Source organism: Rhinopithecus roxellana, chromosome 10 (genome assembly GCF_007565055.1).
Source record: "Rhinopithecus roxellana isolate Shanxi Qingling chromosome 10, ASM756505v1, whole genome shotgun sequence".
NCBI lineage: Eukaryota > Metazoa > Chordata > Mammalia > Primates > Cercopithecidae > Rhinopithecus > Rhinopithecus roxellana.
In genome coordinates this window covers 92,491,033-92,513,115 of record NC_044558.1, presented here as the reverse complement: position 1 = coordinate 92,513,115, position 22,083 = coordinate 92,491,033, and the positions used below count along the sequence as shown (strand labels likewise).

General features: G+C 50.7%; 1 protein-coding gene across 3 annotated transcripts in view; it reads right to left on the bottom strand.

The window, feature by feature from the left end:
• The window catches only part of SLC8B1 (solute carrier family 8 member B1), a 35,595-nt gene extending 13,766 nt beyond the window's left edge, over positions 1-21,829 (bottom strand). For 2 of the 3 annotated variants that reach the window (XR_004059462.1, XM_030938298.1), the window contains exons 1-11: positions 21,114-21,829; positions 19,402-19,639; positions 7,503-7,655; positions 7,363-7,415; positions 7,157-7,214; positions 6,909-7,014; positions 6,659-6,826; positions 5,291-5,398; positions 3,182-3,241; positions 2,765-2,895; positions 1,882-2,023 (exon numbers count right to left, since the gene is read on the bottom strand). Coding sequence is in view for 2 of the 3 variants with exons in the window: in XM_030938298.1 (XP_030794158.1) it covers positions 1,882-2,023; positions 2,765-2,895; positions 3,182-3,241; positions 5,291-5,398; positions 6,659-6,826; positions 6,909-7,014; positions 7,157-7,214; positions 7,363-7,415; positions 7,503-7,655; positions 19,402-19,557 (1,135 nt within the window). In the remaining variant the exon portion in view is untranslated. Of the gene's footprint in view, positions 1-1,881; positions 2,024-2,764; positions 2,896-3,181; positions 3,242-5,290; positions 5,399-6,658; positions 6,827-6,908; positions 7,017-7,156; positions 7,215-7,362; positions 7,416-7,502; positions 7,656-19,401; positions 19,640-21,113 lie in introns of those variants that run through there. The other variant, XM_030938299.1, reaches the window with a different exon arrangement.
• Between the last annotated feature and the right edge of the window lie 254 nt (positions 21,830-22,083).

The following is a 22,083-nucleotide window of genomic DNA, read 5'->3' as shown; positions in this document are numbered from 1 at the left end:
ACTTTGGGAAGCTGAGGCGGGCGGATCGCCCGAGGTCAGGAGTTCAAGACAAGCCTGGCCAACATGGTGAAACCCCATCTCTACCAAAAATACAAAAATCAGCTGGGCATGGTGGCGGGTGCTTGTAGTCCCAACTACTCAGAAGGCTGAGGCAGGAGGATTGCTTACCCCGGAGGTGGTGGCTGCAGTGAGCCGAGATTGTGCCACTGCACTCCAGCCTGGGTGACAGAGTGAGATTCTGTCTCAAGAAAAACAAAGAAAAATATCAAATGTAATAGTATAGAGTAAGAGAAAAATTGGGAAGATGGTCTGTGAATGACTGATGTGTGCGAATCACTCTTTTAAGAAGCCACAACACATACAAAAATTAGTCAAGCGTGGTGGCAGTTGCCTGTAATCCCAGCTACTCGGGAGGCTGAGGCAGGAGAATCGCTTGAGCCCTGGAGGTGGAGGTTAGAGTGAGCTGAGATCGCGCCACTGTACTCGGGCCTGGGTGACAGTCAGACTCCATTTCAAAATAAAATAAAATTAAAATAAATAAATAAATAAAGATGCCACACCGCTTGTGAAAGCAAGTCCCTGGATTTGCCCTGGCCTGAAAGGCAAGGCTTCCCTGCTCCGTAGAGAATGGATGAAGAATGGAGGACTGTGATGAACCAGACAGCCCTAGGGGGTGGCCCTTTTCAGCTCTGAGTCACTATCAATCACCTCTCCTCCCATCTCCTTCCCTCTATGCCTGCATCCTCCCACAAACCAGGGGAGAAATTCACAGGGAATGTGGCAAGGAGGCTGTTTCATCCCGATGGAGTTTCACACTGACTCTGTTATAGCGCACAACACCATGCCCAGCCAGGCATTTGCACCAGAGTCCTACTCCCACCTCCAGGCAATGCCCCGGGGCTGAGGGGGAGGAGCCTAGATGATAGGAAACAGACAGCATGAGATACTGAAGTTAGACAACAGGAAGAAACCTGGGTAGCAGGAGTTAGAAGACGTCAGACAAGCCTGAGCATTTCCTTGGCCAGAGCAGGGCAAGAAAGAAAAGGACATTCTGGGGCAGATGGGAAAATTCAAATGCCAGTGGGGACCAGCCAGGTCACACAAACGAGGGAACACAAACGAGGGAACACAAATGAGGGAACACAAACGAGGGAAGGAAGCTCAGCCCAGAGCACCCAACAGGCAATGGAGGGGACTGTGATGATTCAGGCCGCAGGCACCCCATAGGGGGTGCCCCTTCTCTGCTCCAGCCAGTTTTGCCTTCAGGAATGTGGCCCAGATCTTGAGAAGCCAAAATCCAGATTTTAACGTAAAATCCCCCAAATTTTAAATGCAGGCAAACAAGCCAGAGGACTGGATTTGGCCCTGGGGTCACCTGTTTTGCAGCCTCCATCTGGGGCCAGCAAGATTGGATCAACTGACTGCAGGCGGTCCCTGGGTGAACTTCCCGGCTGGTGTCCCTTATGGCACAAGCACATAGTAAGCGCCTGCTGTATATCCAGGTTTCTGCCTCTAGCCCAAACCTCCCTCATGTGGTTGAGAAGAAAACTCCACCGTGCATGGTGGCTCATGCCTGTAATCCCAGCATTTCGGAAGGCCAAGATGGACGGATCACTTGAGGTCAGGAATCTAAGACCAGCCTGGCCATCATGGTGAAATCCTGTCTCTACGAAAAATACAAAATTAGTCGGGCATGGTAGTACACGCCTGTAATTCCAGCTGCCAGGGAGGCTGAGACAGGATGATCACTTGAACCCGAGAGGCGGAGGGAGGCTGCAATGAGCTGAGATTGTGCCACTGTACCCCAGCCTGGGTGGAAGAAAACTCCGGAACATGGGAAGGAGGTGGAAGGTGGGTTGGCCCGGGGTAGGGGATACTCACAGGTCCCCGACTGCAGGGTTAGGACCACAACCAGGGGGCTGATAACCAGATGCAGACAGTTGAGGGGCCGTTTCCAGTTCCGGTCATCCTTGTCCGGGTCCACGACAGGGACTGTGAGAAGCAGCAGGAACTCCACAGGCAGCTGTCAAGGGGGCAAAGGTGGGAGGGTGTCGGTAGGGAAGCCTGAATCCCAGCTGCCACAGATGGACTTCAGTGACTCAAGAGCTCCCGCCCTTGCTGAAGCACCGACTGTGTGTGGGTCCCAGGCTAAGCGCCCGGTTGCCTCTGGCTACTGGGACAAATGACCACAAACAGAGAGACTGTCAATAGCACAAATGTATTCTTGGACAGTTCTGGAGGGCAGAAGTCCTGAAGTCAAGTTGTTAGCAGGGCTGTTCCTTCTGGAAGCTCTAGGGGAGAATGAGGGTCCTTCCAGCTTCCAGGGGCCGCCTGCCTTCCTGGCCCCACATCATTCCACCCTGTGCTCCTGTCGCCACTTCTCAGTCTCTGACTCTGACCCTCCTGCCTCCCTCTTTCCCTATGCCAATTCCTGTGATGACACTGGGCCCACTGGATATAAGCCAGGCTCATCTCAAGATCTTTAATCACATCTGCAAAGGTCTTTCTGCCATAAAGGTAACATATTCCCAGGTTTCAGAGGTTAGGATATGGATGTCTTTGGGGGCCACTAGAGGGCAGAGCCCCAGGTCAAGTCATCAGCCAAGCTCCATGCCTCAGTTTCCCCATCAAATCCTAAGTCATGTATTCTGAGAGGGTCTCGGTAGACCCCATGCCCTCCCCCTCATAGAGCTGGAGAGGGTAGCGTGACCTCTGTCTTGCCGCTCTCACAAGGCTGTGAGCCTAGCTCCAGGACCCCTCTTACCTTGAAGACCTTGAGGGCTTTCCAGTATGCTGACTTCCTTCTCCACTTCATGTAATCCAGGGGATTGAGGGCCCGGGCCAAGATCTGAGCCGTGGTCTCCTGGTAGAAGAACAGTGGCCGGTACTCGTCACCTGTGTGCAGGGGGTCGGGTGGTGAGGTGTGCCTGCAGCTGGCTTGGTCTCCAGGAAACCTTCCCTGCTCCATCCCACCAGTCCTCCCAGCCCTAGGGGAGGAGGCAAAGCCCAGCACCCAGCAGAGGGCAGACAACCCTGGCCCTTGGCTCACCTGAGCTGCAGTGAGAGGTGGGGCCAATTTGGAGCCTCATTCCTGGAGCCCAGGTCTTGCAGGGACCCATCTTTCCACCCCCAGCCTTTCCCTGTTACCCCCACCCCAGCTGGGCACAGGGCATGGACTCACCGTAGTCATAGCTGTTGCTGTTAGAAGATACCCGGTCCTCCTCGGAGTCTGAGAGGATCTCTGCAGGAGAGAGGCCCAGCTACATACAGAACCCAGACCATTCTCAAGGGAGCACACTGGGACACAGCAGGTTTAGGGGTGCAAGTGTTCAGGCCATCTTATTTACTTAGTTATTTGGGACAGGATCTTCGTCTGTCACCCAGGCTGGAGTGCAGTGGCATGATCATGGTTCACTGCAGCCTCGACCTCCTGGGCTCACTCTATCCTCCCACCTCAGCCTCCCGAGTAGCTGAGACTATGCCCAGCTAATTAAAAAAAAATTTTTTAGAGATGGAGTCTTGCTATGTTGGCCAGGCTGGTATCAAACTCCCGACCTCAGCAGTCTACCCGCCTCAGCCTCCCAAAATGATGGCATTACAGGCAGGGGCCACTGCGCCCAGCCATGTCCAGGTCCTCTCTATTTTGGATTTCTAGCAGTCTGCATGCATGCTCAGGAATTCTTACACAGTGAAAAAGTCTAACTCATCAAACGTGGCCAAATGTAAGCATGCAGCTAAAATGCTAAAGTTAATAGGGGCATTCAAAGACACAACTCAAACATTTATTGACTTCAGTGCTGTCCTTTTCAGAATCTGGAACCTATATTATTTTTCTCTTCTCAGGAGGCCTGTGGATGCTGAGAGGCCTGAGACCTGTAAGAAGGGGCCTGAAAGGAAAATGGCCCACCTCGAGTGAGAAGTCAGTCAGCTCTAGCCCTGATTCTGCCTCTGAGTACGCTGCGTGTGTGTTATGTATCTGTGTTCATGTATTTGTTTGTGCGTGTGTCCATGTATTTGTGTATGTGTGTTGTATAGGTGCATGTATTTGTGTATGTGTACTATGTGCTGCGTATTTGTGTGTGCATGCATTTGTGTTGTGTATGTGTGTATGAATTTGTGTATGTATATGTTGTGTATTTGTGTGCATTTATGTTTTTGTGTGTGTTGTGTATGTGCATGCATGTATTTGTGTTGCGTGTGTGTGTGCATGTATCTGTGTTGCATATGTGTGTGCTGTGTGTATACATATTTGTATATGTGTGTGTTGTGTGTGTGCATGTATTTTTGTATGTTGGAAGCATTATGTGAACACAAATATGTGTGTCCACATATTTGTATATGTGTGTGCATGTATCTTTATGTGTGTAGAATGTGTGTTCATATATTTGTGTGTTGTATGTGCATGAGAGTTTGTATGTGTTGTGTATCTGTGTATGTGTGTGCATGTATTCATATAGTGTTGTGTGTACGTTTGTGTGTGTACATGTTGTGTATGTGTGCATGTATTTGTGTTGCATGTGTGTGCGCATGTATTCGTATGTGTGTTGCGTATGTGTGTGCATGTATTTGTATATGTGTATGTGTACGGGTTTGTATCTGTATATGTATGTGTGTATATTGTGTGTGTGGGTTGTATATGTGTGTGCATGTATTTGTATATGTGTGTGTTGTATATGTACACATATTTGTGTGTGTGTTGTATATGTGTGTGCATGTATTTGTGTATTTGTGTGTTGTGTATGTGTGCATGTATTTGTCTATGTATATGTTGGGTGTACGTGTGTGCATGTATATGTGTGCACGTACATGTGAGTTGTGTATTTGTGTATGTGTGTGCATGTATGTGTGCATGTATTTATATATGGGTGTGAGTTGTGTATGTATGCTGGGTGCATGTGTGTGTGCGTGTATTTGTGTATATGACTATGTTTGAATATTACTGATTTCTATTTATTTTTTATTTCTCAGTGTCCCTGTCACCGCAGCGTTTGGGTTTTACCCTGAAAGTGGTGGGAAACATCAGAGCAGGGAGCAGTGGCGATTCTTAGAGAGATGGCCCTGGCAACTGCATAGAGGAGGAAGGAGTGCACTTGAGCCAGTAGGTGATGAGGAGGCTCATGGGCACTAGTGGAAGCATGGAGGCGGGACCTCAGCAGAATGAGTAGAAAAAGCATGAAGAGGAGATGAGCTTGGTGGGGACAATGGCCTCAAGAGACCCACGGTAGCACTGAAGGGCACAGAGGCTCCCAATCCCCACTGGTCCTCTCTGGAGTCCGATGCAGACTCTTACCTGGAGTAACTGGCATGGAATAGACCAGGGATCCTCTCCGTTGCCATCGGTAGATCCAGGTGCAGAGAATCACAGTGACCACATAGAACACATACAAGCCCAGGTAACCTGCAGATAGGATGGTGCAGGCCGTCACCAAGTGGTGTCCTGGCTACAGGCCCAGAGAACAAAGGCTGGCAGTTCTATCTATCACTGGTGCATTTTAGCGGTGGCAATCTGTGTTAGCCCCGCCTGGTACCGGTGGGTAAATGGTCTTTTCCTTGAGCTCCCCAATCCTTCCTCCCACCTTCCAGGACCATCTCCCTTCCTGTCTCCCTTGCAATTGAGGAGGTAATGCCAGGCACACAGCGTGACCTCCAGGACCCTATTCAAGCGCTAAGGGTAGGTGTCCCACTCGGTGCCCTGGAAGGAGGCAGCCCTGCAGCTCTGGCTACAACTAGGTTCAGCCAGTGGGAGGCCAGACAGGAAATCAGAAGCAGCGGGAGAGAGTTTGGAGTGTTTCTTCCTACTCCCTCCCTGTTGTGTGTCTCTGGTAGGGCCTGCAACCCTCTTCAGTATAGCTCCAGGCCTTCAGCCCTCCAGCTCTCACTGGGCCCCACCACTCCATTCCCTGCTCCTTTTGCCACGGGGGATAGGTGTGGTCACAGCTCCCACTGTTGCTGGCCCCTGGGTATCTCGCAATTCAGTGTCCCTTGTTGGTTTCGTTATCCTTCTGCATAAATTGTCCCTCCATTCATACCCCTTGAGCCATCTGAATGGAACATGTATGCTGTCACGATCCAGGTGGCCCCAGTTAGCATCCCACCTGTACTGCTTGTTAAAATTGGAAATTATGAAAAAAAATTTTTTTTGAGACAGAGTCTTGCTCTGTTGCCCAGGCTGGAGTACTGTGGCACAATCATGGGTCACTGCAGTCTCGAACTCCTAGGCTCAAGGGATCCTCCTGCCCTAGCTTCTAGAGTAACTGGGGCCACAGCAACACTCTACTACCATGCCCAGCTAAGTTTTTTCTTTTTTGTAGAGATGTAGTCTCACTATGTTGCCCAGGCTGGTCTCAAACTCCTGAACCAAAGTGATCCTCCTGCCTCAGACTCTCAAATTGCTGGGATGATAGGCCATCACGCCTGGCCAAAAAATTGTGAAACTTTTGAATACTTCCTCCCCAGCCCCCAGCTCTGCTGGGCCTCTTTGGTTATGTGACCCACATGTTCCCATTTTTGCGCAAGCCAGCTTGAGGAGGGTTTCTGTCACTTGTAATCAAATCAAGCCCCCCACTGACCACCCCTCACATCTCTCTGTCCCAGGCACCTCCTAAACCTCCTGCCCATCAGCCCTGGGATCTGCCTCCTGAGCCCCACAGCTGCTCACCCAGAGCCCATGCCATCGTGACCCTGCCACGGAAGAGCATGATGAAGGTCAGGAACACAGCCACCATGTAGAAAACGATGTCCCTGAAGAAGGGCCTGGAGGCAGCCATGAAGGGGTGTAGGATGGTGATGCCTCCGGCCACCACCGTGGTAACCAGCACGCCAGCGCCTGGGGAGAGGAGGTCAGAGCTCAGTCACCCTGCACCCTCTCCTGCTGCTTCTCCCGCCCCCCTCACCGGGGCTGCTCTCACCAAACAGTGCCCCAAGGGCCAGGCCGGCTGTGTGCGGGTCGGAGAAGGCCACCAGGGCACTGAAGATGTCAGGTGCACCATTCCCAAATGCCAGGAAGGTGACGCCATGTGGGGAGCATGTCAAGGCAGGCTAGGATCGCAGCTGCAGCCCACCCAGGCCTTCCCTGGGCCACGAGCCACAACCCTATCCCCTGGCCTCCCCACAACTGCCCTCCCTCCAGGGTGCAGGACACTGGACAAAAGGATACTGCCACGTTGTGGGAGAGCTTGAGCGTGGTGGAAATGGCCGACAAGTTGGGGCAGAAACTACGGAGAAAAAGCAGACAGGAAACATTTCCATAGTGACTGGCCCCGGACCCCTATCCTTCCCCCAAACCCAGGGTGAGCGGATGTCAGCCTCCTGGAACCCCTCCTCCCATTGATAAGCCAGACCGGAGCCCAGAGCCAAACTCACAACTTGGCCGCGGTGACTCCCAGAATCAGAAACAAGTAGAGCAGCCAGGAAACCTGGGTAGGGAGCCGGCGGGGAGGAGAGAGTCAAGTCCAGCTGGGGACACCAGCCCCTCTCACCAGCCCCCCGGGGCAGGGCCTCACGTAGAGGGTGACAGCCAGAGGGAGGAGGTTGGGAGGGAAGTGGCAGAAGATGCCTTCCAGGTAGTCCAGGTAGCCCCCATCACTGTGGCAGTCGGGGTTGGTCCGGATGAAGTCACAGCGGTCAGAGACATTCAGGCCACACACCTTGCGACACTGTAGGAAGACAGGGAGGGGGACATCGGGGGCAGAGACCTCCCTGAGGACTGGACTAGGCCCATCTAAGCAGCTAAACATAACATCCCTTCAGCCTGGTCTCCAAGGCCACTATACCCTCTGGGTGCCAACTATGTATGCACTTTTAATTTAAAAAATAAACGTCTGGGCCGGGCGCGGTGGCTCAAGCCTGTAATCCCAGCACTTTGGGAGGCCGAGACGGGCAGATCACGAGGTCAGGAGATCAAGACCATCCTGGCTAACACGGTGAAACCTCGTCTCTACTAAAAAATACAAAAAACTAGCCGGGCGAGGTGGCGGGCGCCTGTAGTCCCAGCTATTCGGGAGGCTGAGGCAGGAGAATGGCATAAACCCGGGAGGTGGAGCTTGCAGTGAGCTGAGATCCGGCCACTGCACTCCAGCCCGGGCGACAGAGCGAGACTCTGTCTCAAAAAAAAATAAATAATAATAATAATAAATAAATAAATAAATAAATAAATAAACAAATAAATAAACGTCTGCTTGAAATTGACACAAGTAATTCATGAATACATATTTGTTTTTTTTAAAAAAAATACATAAAGATATCTAAATTCCACTTTCTTATCCCTGCCCTCTGTAATCCCCCCACTCCAGTGGTCCCACCATAATTAGTTTGAAGCACATCCTTACAGACATTTATCAGATCAATTACATTTGTATACATACCTTATTACACACTTTGTTTTGTTTAACAGAAATGGATCCATCCCAAATCTCTTGTTTCTACAATTTGCTTTTACCATTTTTTAGATATATATAATATTAATATACCTTAATACACATAATAAAATTCAAAATATACTAAAGTGATTTCTATATGTGAAGCATAGTGCTAAGAGCTTAAAATGTACCTCAATTAATCTGTACAATAATTCTATGATGACTGGGGGCAGTGGCTCATGCCTATAATCCCAGCACTTTGGGAGGCTGAGGTGGGAGGATTGCTTGAGCCCAGGATTTCAAGACCAGCCTGGGCAACATAGCAAGACCCCATCTCTGCAAAAAAAATAAATAAAAAATTAGCTAGGCATGGTAATGTGCACTTGTAGTCTCAGCTACTCAGGAGACTGAGGTGGGAGGCTCACTTGAGCCTGGGAGGTTGAGGCTGCAGTACCGTATTTAGCCTGGGGAATGGAGTGAGATCTTGTCTCAAAAAAAAAAAAAAAAGTGTATCTCAATTACTCTGCACAACAATCTGCGAGGAAGGAACTATTATCATGCCCATTAAACAGAAAAGGAGACTGAGACAATGTCCGTGTGCACTCAGTGGGAGGGTCAGGGTTGGAACCCAGGCAGTTTGAGGCTCTAGAGCCCATTGTTCTCCCCTGCCTCCCCGCAGTCTTTCACTGCAGCAGAGTATTTTGTACTATGGGTGATACATCACTGAGGTAAGCATTTCCCTTCTGGGCATTTGGGGAGGCCTAATTTTTCAATATAGCCAACGAACTTCCTCACACATGATTCTCTGAGCACATGTGAGAAAAATGTCAGAGAGGATCTGAGAAGTAAAAGTGCTGAGTCAGAGGGTATCCTGATCTGGGCTCTTCCAGAAGCTGACTCAGAGACAAAGATTGAGAGGGACATAGTATGTTTGGGAGAGCTAAGGAACACAAACATAGAGAAAGGGAAGTGGGCCCGGGTGCGGTGGCTGACGCCTATAACTGCAGCATTTTGGGAGGCCAAGGCTGCAGGATCACTTGACCTCAGGAGTTCGAGACCAGCCACGGCAAAACCCCACCTTACAAGAAATACAAAAAAATTAGCTGGGCTTGGTGGCATACACCTGTAGTCCCAGCTACTCAGGAGAAGGAGGTAGGAGGAGCACCTGAGCCTGAAAGGTCAAGGTTGCAGAGAGCTATGATTGTGCCACTGCACTCCAGCCTGGGTGACAAGAGTGAGACCCTGTCTCAAAATAAAAAAAAAAAAAAAATAAAAGAAATAGAAGAAAAGAAGTGGTACAGAGAAGGGATAGCTGCCAATGAAGGCTGGGTTGAGCCAGTTACCACCACCATGAGCTTAATCAGGAGGCAAGGGAGCTGGGGTATTTATATACCAACTCCCATCAGCCACTGGGTGAGGACTGCTAGATGGAGGTTTTAGTTCCCCAGCACCTCTAGCCTACTATGCTTATAAGTGGTTCTAGAACAATAAACTGGCAACTGGAAGTCAACAAAAGCCCAACAAAATAATACAGTCCGAAAGAAATGGTCAAGACCCTTACAGGGGATCTTGAACATTGCTGGATTTTGCCAAAATGCCCTGGCCGCGCTCTACCTATATACACTCCCACCAGGAATGGGAAAAGCAATTCTCATAAGCCTGCACCAACACTGGCTATGAGCAGCCTTATCAGATCAATGTGATAGGAATGTCATTGTTTAACTGCAAGTCTAGCCAGGTGTGGTGGCTCATGCCTGTAATCCCAGCATGTTGGGAGGCCGAGGTAGGTAGATTACTTGAGGTCAGGAATTCATGACCAGCCTGGTCAACATGGGGAAACCCCATCTCTACTAAAAATACAAAATTTAGCTGGGCGTGGTGACATGCACCTGTAGTCCCAACTACTCCAGAGGCTGAGGCAGGAGAATCACTTGAACCCAGGAGGCGGAGGTTGCAGTGAGCTGAGATCATACCACGGCACTCCAGCCTGGGTGACAAAGTGAGACCCCATCTCAAAACAACAACAACAACAAAAAAAGTTAAGACAGTAAATTTTAGATTGTGTGTATTTCATTATAATTTTTTAAACACTTTGTCAAACCACAGTTCCACCTCCTCCACAAGCCCTCTCTGAACTCCCACCAACACCAGACTGGAAGTGAGATTTCTTATCTCTGAGCCTCTGGCCTTCTCACCAATTTTTGCTAAGAGTTCTGCCCACCATACAGTATCCCCTGAGCAGAGACTGAAACCTCCCAGCCCTGTCCCAACTCCTCAATCTTTCTACAGTGCCCCGTCCTCAGAAAGCACATGCCAGTGGGGAAGACAAAATCCATGGCCCGGTAAACTGGCTCACACCTGTAATCCCAACACTTTGGAAGGCTGAGGCAGGAGGATCGTTTAAGCCCAGGAGTTTGAGACCAACTTGGGTAACACAGTAAGACCCCATTGCTACAAAAAAAAATTAAAAATGAGCCAGGGATGGTGGCACACGCCTGTGGTCCCAGCTACTTCGGAGGCTGAGGTGAGAGGATTGCTTGAGTCTGGGAGGTTGAGGCTGCAGTGAACTATGATGGCACCACTGCGCTCCAGCCTGAGTGACAGAGCAAGCTCCATCTCAAAAAAAAAAAAAAACTTTTTTGAGATCAGGACAACCTGAGCATAATACCCACTCAGCCACTCAGATTTTTTTTTTTTTTTTTTTTTGAGACAGAGTCTCGCTCTGTCGCCCAGGCTGGAGTGCAATGGCACCAATGGCACAATCTCGGCTAACTGCAACCTCTGCCTCTCGGGTTCAACTGATTCTCCTGCCTCAGCCTCCCGAGTAGCTAGGACTACAGGTGCCCACCAACACGCTCGGCTAATTTTTGTATATTTAGTAGAAATGGGGTTTCGCCACGTTGGCCAGGCTGGTCTTGAACTTCTAACCTCAAGTGATCTACCCGCCTTGGCCTCCCAGAGTGCTCGGATTACAGGTGTGAGCCACCATGCCCAGCCCCTTTTTCTCCTTTGAGACCGAGTCTCCCTCTGTCGCCTAGGCTGGAGTACAGTAGTGCAATCTTGGCTTACTGTAACCTCCACCTAATGGGTTCAAGTGATTCTCCTGCCTCAGCCACCTGAGTACCTGTGACTACATGCAAGCAACATCACACCTGGCTAATTTTTGCATTTTGGGTAAGGATGGGGTTTCACTGTGTTGGCCAGGCTGGTCTTGAACTCGTGACCTCAAGTGATCCACCTAACTCAGCCTCCCAAAGTACTGGGATTACAGGTGTGAGCCTCCGCGCCCAACCAGCTCCACCGTCTGTAGCAATTCCCTTCCTCTCTTTGAGCTTCAGTCTCATTAGTAAAATGGGACTAATTATACCAACCCCATTGATAAAGGAATCAAATGAGATTACAGGTGTTCAAATTTGCCCTCCTCAAAGACTGTCCATGTAAAGTAGCTATTACCCCTATCTCCACTATTAACACCCAGTTTTCTGCATTCATAGAAGTTATCACAATCTTTATTTTGTTCATTTCCTTGTTTACTGAATTTTATTATTTTAGAGACAGGGTGCTTTGTCACTCAGGCTGGAGTGCAGTGGGGCAATCATGGCTCACTTCAGCCTCGAACTCCTGGGCGCATGTGATCCTCCTGCCTTTGCCTACCAAGTAGCTGGGACTACAGACATACACCACCACACCCAGTTAATTTTTTTAAAAATATTTTTTGTAGAGATGGAGGTGTCGCTACGTTGCCTAGGCTGGTCTCGAACTCCTGGCCTCAAACCATCCTCCCACCTCAGCCTCCCAATGTGCTGGGATTATAGGCATGAACCACCAAACCTGGCCTGAATTTTTTTTTGTCTGCATTCTTGTATTTGCCCTGAGACTGGCCCATAGTAGGGGCTTAATATATTTGAGTTAATGGCTGTTTGAATGACTAAGTGATTTCGTGTAGTCTTTCCAACACTCCTGTGAGGCAAATGGAATGATTCCCCTTTAACACATGGGTAAGCCAAGGGTCAGCAAACGTCGGCCCCTGGACCACATCCAGCCCGCCATCTGGTTATGCACAGCCTGCAAGCCAAGAATGATTCTTACATTTTTAAATGGTTGGGAGACATTAAGTCAAAAGAAGAATTTTTCATGACATGTAAAATTATATAAAATCCAAATTTCCATGTCCATAAATATTTTACTGGGGCACAGCCACACCCATTCATTGACATACAATCTGTGGCTGCCTGGGCACTGTGAGAGCACTGAGTAGTTGTAGAAACCATGCGGCCCACAAAGTTGAAAATATTTACTGTCTAGTTCCTATTCGTTTCTTTTCTCTTTCTCTCTTTCCTTTCCTTCCTTTTTCTCTTTCTCTCTCTCTCTCTCTCTCTCTTTCTTTCTTTGACGGAGTCTTGCTCTGTTGCCCAGGCTGAAGTATAGTGGTCAGATCTCAGCTCACTGCAACCTCTGCCTCCTGGGTTCAAATGATTATCCTACCTCAGCCTCTGGAGGAGCTGGGATCACAGACATGTGCCACCACGCCTGACTAATTTTTTTATTTTTAGAAGAGAAGGGGTTTCACCATGTTGGTCAGGCTACTCTCAAACTCCTGGCCTCAAGTGATCCCAAAGTGCTGCCTCAGCCTCCCAAAGTGCAGCCTCAGCCTCCCAAAGTGCAGCCTCAGCCTCCCAAAGTGCTGGGATTATAGGTGTGTTCACTGTGCCTGGTCTTTTTTCTCTCTCTTTTTTTTTTTTTTTTTCAGACAAGGTCTCACTGTTGTCCAGGCTGGAGTGCAGAAGCCTGAGTACAGCTCCCTGCAGCCTCCAACTCTTGGGCTTAAGGAATTCCCCTGACTTCAACCTCCTAAGTGGCTGGAGCTACAAATGTGAGCTCACACCCGGCCCTACTATCTGGCTCTTTACAGAAAAAGTCTGTGCCCCAGGCTGGAGTGATGGTGTGCACATCCCAACCCAGGCTTGGGAATCTCCATCAACTATTCCCACCAAAAAATGCAGAAGCAAGTCTCAAGTTCCTGTCCTGAGATTCCCTTATCCCATCCCCAGCTCCCACCCAAAAGCAAAAGTCAACTGGGCTCCTTCCATACTGCTGGGGGGAGGGTTTCAGTCTTGCCCTAAGCCTGGGCCTGTGGCTTTGCTGGGGCCCAGGAATTTCCCAGGGAGATAAAGTCACCGAAGGGGTTTCTGATAAAGAGGGTCCTGCCCAGCACAAGGAGGGAAGACACTAAATGGGGGCCAGGGAAGCAGGCGGGCTGCCATTTCCTCCTCTGGGAAGAACAATAGTATATTGGGAGGCAGTACAGCTCCCCCTACTGAGCCTCCTCTCTCATGAAACTGCCTGGTTGAAATTCTAATTTGCATCCTTCGAGGTGAGTGATCTTGGGCAAGTAAATTAACCTCAGTTTTCTCCTCTGAACAATGGGGGCAATAACACCCACATGCCTAGATAAGAACGGGATAAGGCCATGGAGGCCAGGCATGGTGGCTCACATCTGTAATCCCAGTGCTTGAGGCCATGAGTTTGAGACCAGCCTGGCCAACATGGTGAAACTCCTTCTCCACTAAAAATATAAAAATTAGCTGGGTGTGGTGGCGTGCGCCTGTGTTCCCAGCTACTCAGGAGGCTGAGGCTGGAGAATCACTTGAACCCAGGAAGAGGAGGTTGCAGTGAGCCGAGATCACACCATTGCACTCCAGGCTGGGCAACAGAGTGAGACTCTGTCTCAAAAAAAAAAAAAGAAAAAAAAAAAAATAGGCTGGGCACAGTGGGTCACACCTGTAATCCCAGCACTTTGGAAGGCAAAGGCAGGTGGATCACCTGAGGTCAGGAGTTTGAGACTAGCCTGATCAACATGGTGAAACCCTGTCTCTACCAAAAATACAAAAAGTTAGCCGGGCATTGTGGTGGGCGCCTGTAATCGCAGCTACTTGGGAAGCGGAGGCATGAGAATCGCTTGAACCTGGGAGGCGGAGGTTGCAGTGAGCCAAGATCATACCATTGTACTCCAGGCTGGGCAACAGAGTGAGACTCTGTCTCAAAAAAAAGAAAAAAAAAAAAAATAGGCTGGGCGCAGTGGGTCACACCTGTAATCCCAGCACTTTGGGAGGCAGAGGCAGGTAGATCACCTGAGGTCAGGAGTTCGAGACCAGCCTGACCAACATGATGAAACCCTGTCTCTACTAAAAATACAAAAAGCTGGGTGTGGTGGCAGGCACCTGTAATCCCAGCTACTTGGGAAGCTGAGGCAGGAGAATCGCTTGAACCGGGGAGGCGGAGATTGCAGTGAGCTGAGATTGCGCCATTGCACTCCAGCCTGGGCAACAAGAGCGAAACTACGTCTCCAAAAAAAAATTAAAAAAAGTTGCATTATCATCATCTAAGTTTTAATTATTTATTTATTTATTTTTGAGACAGGTTCTGTCTATGTCACCCAGGCTGGAGTGCAGTGGCATGATCACAGCTCACTCCAGCCTCAACCACCCAGGCTCAAGCAGTCTCCTACCTCAGCCTCCTGAGTAGCTGACACCACAGGTGTGCATCACACGAGGCTAATTTTTAAATTTTTTGTTGAGAAGGGGTCTCGCCATGTTGGCCAGGCTAGTCTCAAACTGCTGGGCTCAAGCGATCCTCCCGCCTTGGCCTTCCAACGTGCTGGGATTACAGGGATGGGCCACCAAGCCTGGCCCAAAATTTTTCTCTCTTAAACAATGCTTGAATTCATCCCTTCCTTCCATCTCCACCACCACGAAGAACAATTGCAGAGGTTCTCATTCGGCCTCTTACCCCCAGTCTTACCAGAGGGGCTCTTTCTAAAGTGCTCCCTCCTCCAGCTGCTGAAGAGCCCTCCTTTGCCTGTTTTTGGTCCCTGTGTTCTGCCCTTGTCAGTCTCCAGTAAAGCTCGTCTGGTCAGCTGTCAGGTCCTGGAATGCCCAGACCCTCCTGGCATTGGTCCAGCTTTTGCACATGCTGTTCCTTCTGCTTGGTGCCACAGCTCCTTTCGTTCTAGTTAATCCACGTTCACCATCCAATTCTTGGTCCCAGGACACTTCTTGCAGGAAGCCCTCCCTGACTACTCCCAGCCTAGTAGGCCCTCCCAGTTACTTTTTATTTTTTTTCCTTTTTTGAGATGGAGTCTCACTCCATCACCCAGGCAGGAGGGCAGTGGTGTGATCTCAGCTCACTGCAACCTCTACCTCATGGGTTCAAGAGATTATCCTACCTCAGCCTCCCGAGTAGCTGGGATTACAGGTGCCCACCACCATGACCAGGTAATTTTTGTATTTTAGTAGAGATGGTTTTGCTATTTTGGCCAGGCTGGTCTCGAACTCCTGGCCTGAAGTGATCCACGTGCCTCAGCCTCCCAAAGTGCTGGGATTACAGGTGTGAGCCACCGTACCCGGGCAGGATCATAGACTTGTTTATCTGTCCCTCCCACCAAAGTCTCGCACAGTGCCTGGCAGAGCAGGCCCTCCTAACAGTCGTGCTGCACACTGTGCTGGGCATCATCTCACTCATTCAGTCTTCATCAGAGACCCAGGAGGTTGGCACGATTATTTCCACTTCACAGATGAGAAAACTGAGGCACAGAGGCAAAGTGGCTTGCCCAGGAGCACACAGCCCACCACTGAGAAGTGGCTCCAAACTCAGCTCCATCTGCTAAAAGTTACCTGCTACATCTCCTGAGGAAACTGCCCAACTGGGCAGGGGCAGCCTCCATTTCCTGCCTTCTCACTATCTTCCTCCCCTCCCTCCTCCCTGTCCTCGGGGTCAGCCAGGGAGGATGTGGGGTGTCACCCCATCTCGCTGACAGCAGAATGAGTCAGCAAGGCAGCTCCCCCAAATCTGGCCTCCCAAATCACATTATTGTACAGTCTGCCTCACTCCGCCCTCCCCGAGCTGCACAGCCCTCCCCCAGGTCCCTCAGGACCCCTCCCCAGCTCTCTGCTCAAGAGAGACAGAGGAAGGTGGGATTGTTCTGCGTGTGGGGAAGAGGGGGTGACTTCACTTCCTTCCAGTTCTTCCCACCCTCTTTCCTGCATCACTAACTCAGTCCCAGGAAACCCAGAGAGGTGCACACAGGGGTCAGGCTGGACGGGAAAGGGTAACGGACTCAATGCCTTGGAATTCTTATAAAAACTTATGTCAGATCACATCTTCCTGTGCTCTAAAGCCTCCCGTGGCTCCCACCTTCCTCTCACTGATAGCCAACTCTGCAGTGGTTCCCAGGGCCCTGTATGATCTGGCCCCTGTTCTCTCCTGCCTGGTCTCCCTTCCTTCTCCCTTGTTCACTGTTCCAGCCACTTTGCAAAATCTGTCATTCTGTTCCTGCCCCAGGGCCTTTGCATCTACTGTTCTCTCACTTCCCCTGGATCTTCATAAGCCATTCAGGTCTTGGTCAAAATGTCCTGTCCTCAGGGAGGCCTTCCATGATAGCCTAAGCAGAGCAGCGTCCCCCTCCCCCTCACCCTGTGGAATGATTTGTCAACTTGCTTCTCATCCATGACCCCACTAGAGTATAAGCTCCAGGGGGGCAGGGACCAGGTCTCTCTGCTTCCTGCTATCCCCTCAGCACGTGGCACAGGCCCTGGCACACAGTAGGTGCTCAATAAATATTTGTTGCATAATGACTACTTGAAAAGGACCTAAGGTAAGGGGCTGGAGGGGCCTTTCCCAGCCTGCGGGCTCCCTGGATGGTGGGGACTTCCAGAAAGGCAGCTGGCCCATCTGTCCTGGGAGGCGGTGGACTAGAGGGGAAGGGGACAGATTTAGCATGAAGCAGCCAAGAGTTCTCAACCTGGCTCTGCCACTTTCCTCCTGGCCACCTTCACCTCCCTGAACCTCGGAGCCTTCATCTACAGCACCTCCCACCTCATAGGGTTCAGGGGAGGACTTGTGAGCAAAGGGCTGACGTAAGTACTCAATAACTTGGAGAGATTATCTGGCACAATGATCTGGTATGATCTCCCAGTTTTCCTGCCCCCAAGGAGCACGCTCCAAGAGGGGGTACTCAATTTTATAACCACAGTAACCACAAACCACCTTCCCATCTGTAAAATGGGCTTAATTGCCTGTTGGCCTGCTTCAGAGGGTGGACTTGAAGGCACTTTGCAGCCTCATAAAGTTGCTGTGGGCGTTGAATGCTCTCAGCCCATCAGTTTGAGTTTGGGATTCCTGCTGAAGAAATGGCGAGAACTCCAGCCCCTGACAGTTACAGGGGACTCCAGGGGGTCATCTTGAGCAGTCCCCTGCTTTTGTTCCTTCACTCCAGATCCGCTGTGACCTCCTCTGCTCCCCTTACAGACATCAGAGCGGAAAGATGTAAGTTCTCTGTAGCCCGTCTCAATGGGCTGTGCCCTCCCTGCCCTGGGAGGAAGGCCTCTTGCCTCTAACTCCAGCGTCGTCACTGGTCCTCCTTCAGTGCTCTCCATTCAAATCACAGCACCAGCAGACCCTCAGCTGATCAGGCCAGAAACCTGGAGTCATCCACGACTGCTCTCTTTCTCCCACCACTGGGAGAAAGAGAGAGGCTGGGAGTTCAATACCAGCCTGGCCAACATGGTGAAATCCTGGTTCTACTAAAAATACAAAAAAATTAGCCAGGTGTGGTGGTATGCACCTGTAATCCCAACTACTCGGGAGGCTGTGCATGAGAATTGCTTGAACCCAGGAGGCAGAGGTTGCAGTGAGCTGAGATCGCCAGCCTTTGCCTCCAGCCTGGGTATAGAGTGAAACTGTTATCAAAAAAAAAAAAAAAAAAAAAAATTTGAGTCAGTGGACTAGGAAAGGCAGACCCACCCTCAATCTGGGTGGGTACAATCTAATCAGCTACCAGCACAGCCAGAATAAAAGCAGGCAGAAGAATGTGGAGAGACTAGACTAGCTTTGTCTTCTGGCCTGCAACTTTCTCCCGTGCTGGATGCTTCCTGCCCTCGAACATCAGACTCCAAGTTCTTCAGCTTTGGGACTCTTGGACCTTCAGCCACAGACTGAAGGCTGCACTGTCGGCTTCCCTACTCTTGAGGTTTTGGGATTCAGACTGACTTCCTCGCTCTTCAGCTTGCAGATGACCTATTGTGGGACCTCATCTGTGATCATGTGAGTCAATATTCCTTAAAAAACTCCCCTTTATATATACATCTATCCTATTAGTTCTGTCCCGCTAGAGAACTCTGACTAACACAGATTTTGGTGCCCTCTGCTTAAAATCTTCCATTGGCTCCCCACTACCGCAAAACAATTCTCATCTCCTAGCCGCAGCCTGTAAGGCCTTTTGTAATCTGCCCGCCATTACCTCTCCATCCTCCTCTCTTAACATTCTTCCTCTCACTTGCTCTGTTCCATCCATTCTAGCCTCCCTGCTGTTCCGGGAACACACTAAGCTTGTTCCTGCTGCAGAATCTTTGTACTTGCTGTTCCCTTTGCCCAGAATGCTCTTCCCTGGGGTGTCTATGTAGGTGGTTTCCTCTCTCCATTCAGTGGCTTGCCTCAAAGATCATCTGTGACCGCTCAATCTGAAATATTTGGAAATGCTCACGCCGTCCCCCATACCACTTTAGCAATTGTGTGCGGGGCACTTAGCACATCACCACCTGAAATGTATATGCTTACTTCTCTTTTTTTGTTAAGACAGAGTCTTGCTTTGCTGCCCAGGCTGGAGTGCAGTGGCACAATCCTGGCTCACTGCAACATCCACCTCACGGGTTCAAGCAATTCTCCTGTCTCAGGGTTCTGAGGATTACAGGCGTCCGCCACCACGCTCGGCTAGTTTTTGTATTTTTAGGAGATACAGGGTTTTGACACCATAGCCAGGCTGGTCTCGAACTCTTGGCCTCAGCCTCCCAAAGTGTATACATTTACTTCTTGATCTGTCTATTCAGGAGACTGTCAGCTCCTTGAGAGTAGTGAGTTTTGTCTGTGTTGTTCCCTGGTATATCCCAGGCTGTGGTCAGTGCCTGGCACATAGCAGATGCTCAACAGTTATTTATCGATTGGAGGAACACAGCCCCATCCAACCCCAGGTTCCTATCAGGATACTCACGTCTACCACGGGGGTCTGGTTCACACCTGAAGCTGGAAATTGAGGGCTAATGTGAGCCCCTGTAGACGAGTCCCTAGCCCCAGACACTGTCTCCGCCATTAGCAGCACACAAAGCACAGTCAGTGCCCAGCACAGATCCAGCCATCTGCCGGCCATCCGCCCCCACGGGGCCTGGCCCTCACTCTCCACTTCCCTTTCTGCAGTAGCTCAGTTCCAAACAGCTGGCGGCTCCGGTGGCCTGCAAGGTGGGAGTGAGAAGGGGGGACAATGTCACTGAAAACCCATGGACCCAGCAAAAGGGGCCGGAAGACTTTCTCAGTTAAGGAACTGCCTTCCTGCCTCCCAGCAGCAAAGGAAAGCTGATGGAGAAACCGTGTTCTGCATAGTCTCACTGGAGGGACCCAAGGCCCTGCCTATTCAGTGTGCAGATCAGATACACCCTTCTTCCTGAGCCCCCATGAAAACCTACCCTGTCCCACCTGACCCCCAGCCTGAGGCCAGAATGTCAGGGCTGCAAGGGACTAGGACTTGAACCAAGATTCAGAGTCTCAGGCTTCTGGGGCCAGCTGGGTGACATACATGTGGGAAATGGGCAGTGGGCGGGATTGCAGAAGCCCTCAAAACAAAACAAAACAAACTCTACTTCTAGGGGTGGACTTGGCCTCTAGGCCACCAGTTTGAGACCTAGAGAGGCTTGCCCACCACATTTTATGGAGCCCACTAAGCAATGCTGTTATTCTGTGTCTTACAAGGAGCCAAGCTTTACATGGATGACCTCATTCTATCCTCACAACATGCTGAGAGGGGGTAGCATTACCATTCCATTTCACAGATGAACTAACTGAGGCACAGAGAAGTGAAGCCAGGCTTGTTTCCTCCCTGCACCATGCCTCCCTCATCCAGTCCTCAGAACAATTCTGGAAATGTCACCCCCGCACCCTGCACAACAGGGACAGGGGCTCAGAGGAGTTTTTTTGTTTTGTTTTTTTGTTTTTTCAGATGGAGTCTTGCTCTGTCACCCAAGCTGGAGTGCAGTGGCACGATCTCGGCTCACTGCAACCAATGCCTCCCAGGTGCAAGTGATTCTCCTGCCTCAGCCTCCTGAGTAGCTGGGATTACAGGCACTCACCACCATGCCCAGCTAATTTTTGTATTTTTAATGGAGATGGGGTTTCACCATGTTGGCCAGGCTGGTCTCGAACTCTGAGCTTCAAGTGATCTGCCGACCTCGACCTCTCAAAGTGCTGGGAATACAGGCATGAGCCACCATGCCCAGGAGAGGAATTCTGTAACCCGCCGAAGGTCACACAGCAAGAGGGTCACAGAGCCCACAGCCCCTCCGACAGGGAACTTAAGGGCAAGAGGGAAGTGAGTTGCTCAGAGACAGCCGGTTAGCAGTGGGGCTGGGCTGGTCACTACCATGTGCCTCTTCCCTCAAGCCCAGGGCCAAAATGGCTTCAATTTATTTCAAAGGAATTAAACTGGAAAAACAAAAGTCCTCAGCAAACTAAATTTCCTGTTTTGGCTTTTTCATGTGTTCTACGGTGAGTATGTCTTATTTTTGCAATCAGGAAACCAAACCCCATAAAACCGTTTTTTTCTTTAAGTCTGCACAGGTGTTTCTCAATGTACTGGCAGCCTGAGGGGAGGGAGAGGAGGTAGGGAGGGGAAGAGAGATCAGAAAGGCGCCTGTCCCAGCCACGGTTCCTTACCTGTCCACGGAAGACACGGCCCTTCCTCTTCTGTGGTTCTCCTGAACCCCTCCAAGTGGAGTCCGAGTTACTCTATTTGGCACCAAGTTGAAACAGGACACCCCTGGTTTCAAATTCGTCTCAGCCACTTACTATCTGTGTGGCCTTAAGGATACTTCACCTCTCCGAGCCTCTTATTCCTCATGTGTAAAATGGACACAAATGCTGGCCGACGGGGTATACAATAAGAGCACAATAAATGCTCGCCTCCCTGGTGTCCCCAACACCTGAAGATCAGCATGCGTGTCGTCTCTCTTTGCCGCCGATTTATTTTACTGATTCACTAGTGAGCATTTACTCAGCGTCCTCTGTACACGTGGGCCTATGTCTAGCGCTCGGATGGTCGCCGACCTGCTAAGGGTCTGGGGCGGGAAATCGGGGCTGCGCTTTCCAGGGAAGAGACCTCAGGAACATTTCCGTGCTCCGTTTCCCGATCCGGACGGAGGTTGAGAAGTAGAACTCGGGGCGCCCGGTTCCTCCGGCCTTGCGGGGAGGCGGCTTTTTCTTACTCGGGCCGGGCCTGGGACACGCAAACTCCGAACCTCGACGTCGCAGGTCCTCGCAGCCTTCCAGGTCCCTGGCCGCCGGCCCGACCTTCCGCCAGCGAAGCCGCCAGCCCGGGTGCCCCGCCTGCTGCAGCGTACGGGATCCTACTCTTCCCGTCCGGGCCCGCCCCAGCTCGCCCTGCCCCGGTCCCGGCCACGCCCTCGGGACACGCCCCCTCGGGACACGCCCCAGGAGACTCGCCCCGCCCCTGCCCTTAAAGGTACAGCTCCCGGGGAGCTTCCTAGGGTCTTCCCACTCTCCACTGTCCTCTCTCTCCACTTTGAAACTGAGATACAAGCCGATGGGTAAGGACTGCAGGAAGGCGGAGAGGGACAGTTAGAGGGTGAAACTAGGAGGTTCATTTCCCGAGAGCAGAGGGACCAGA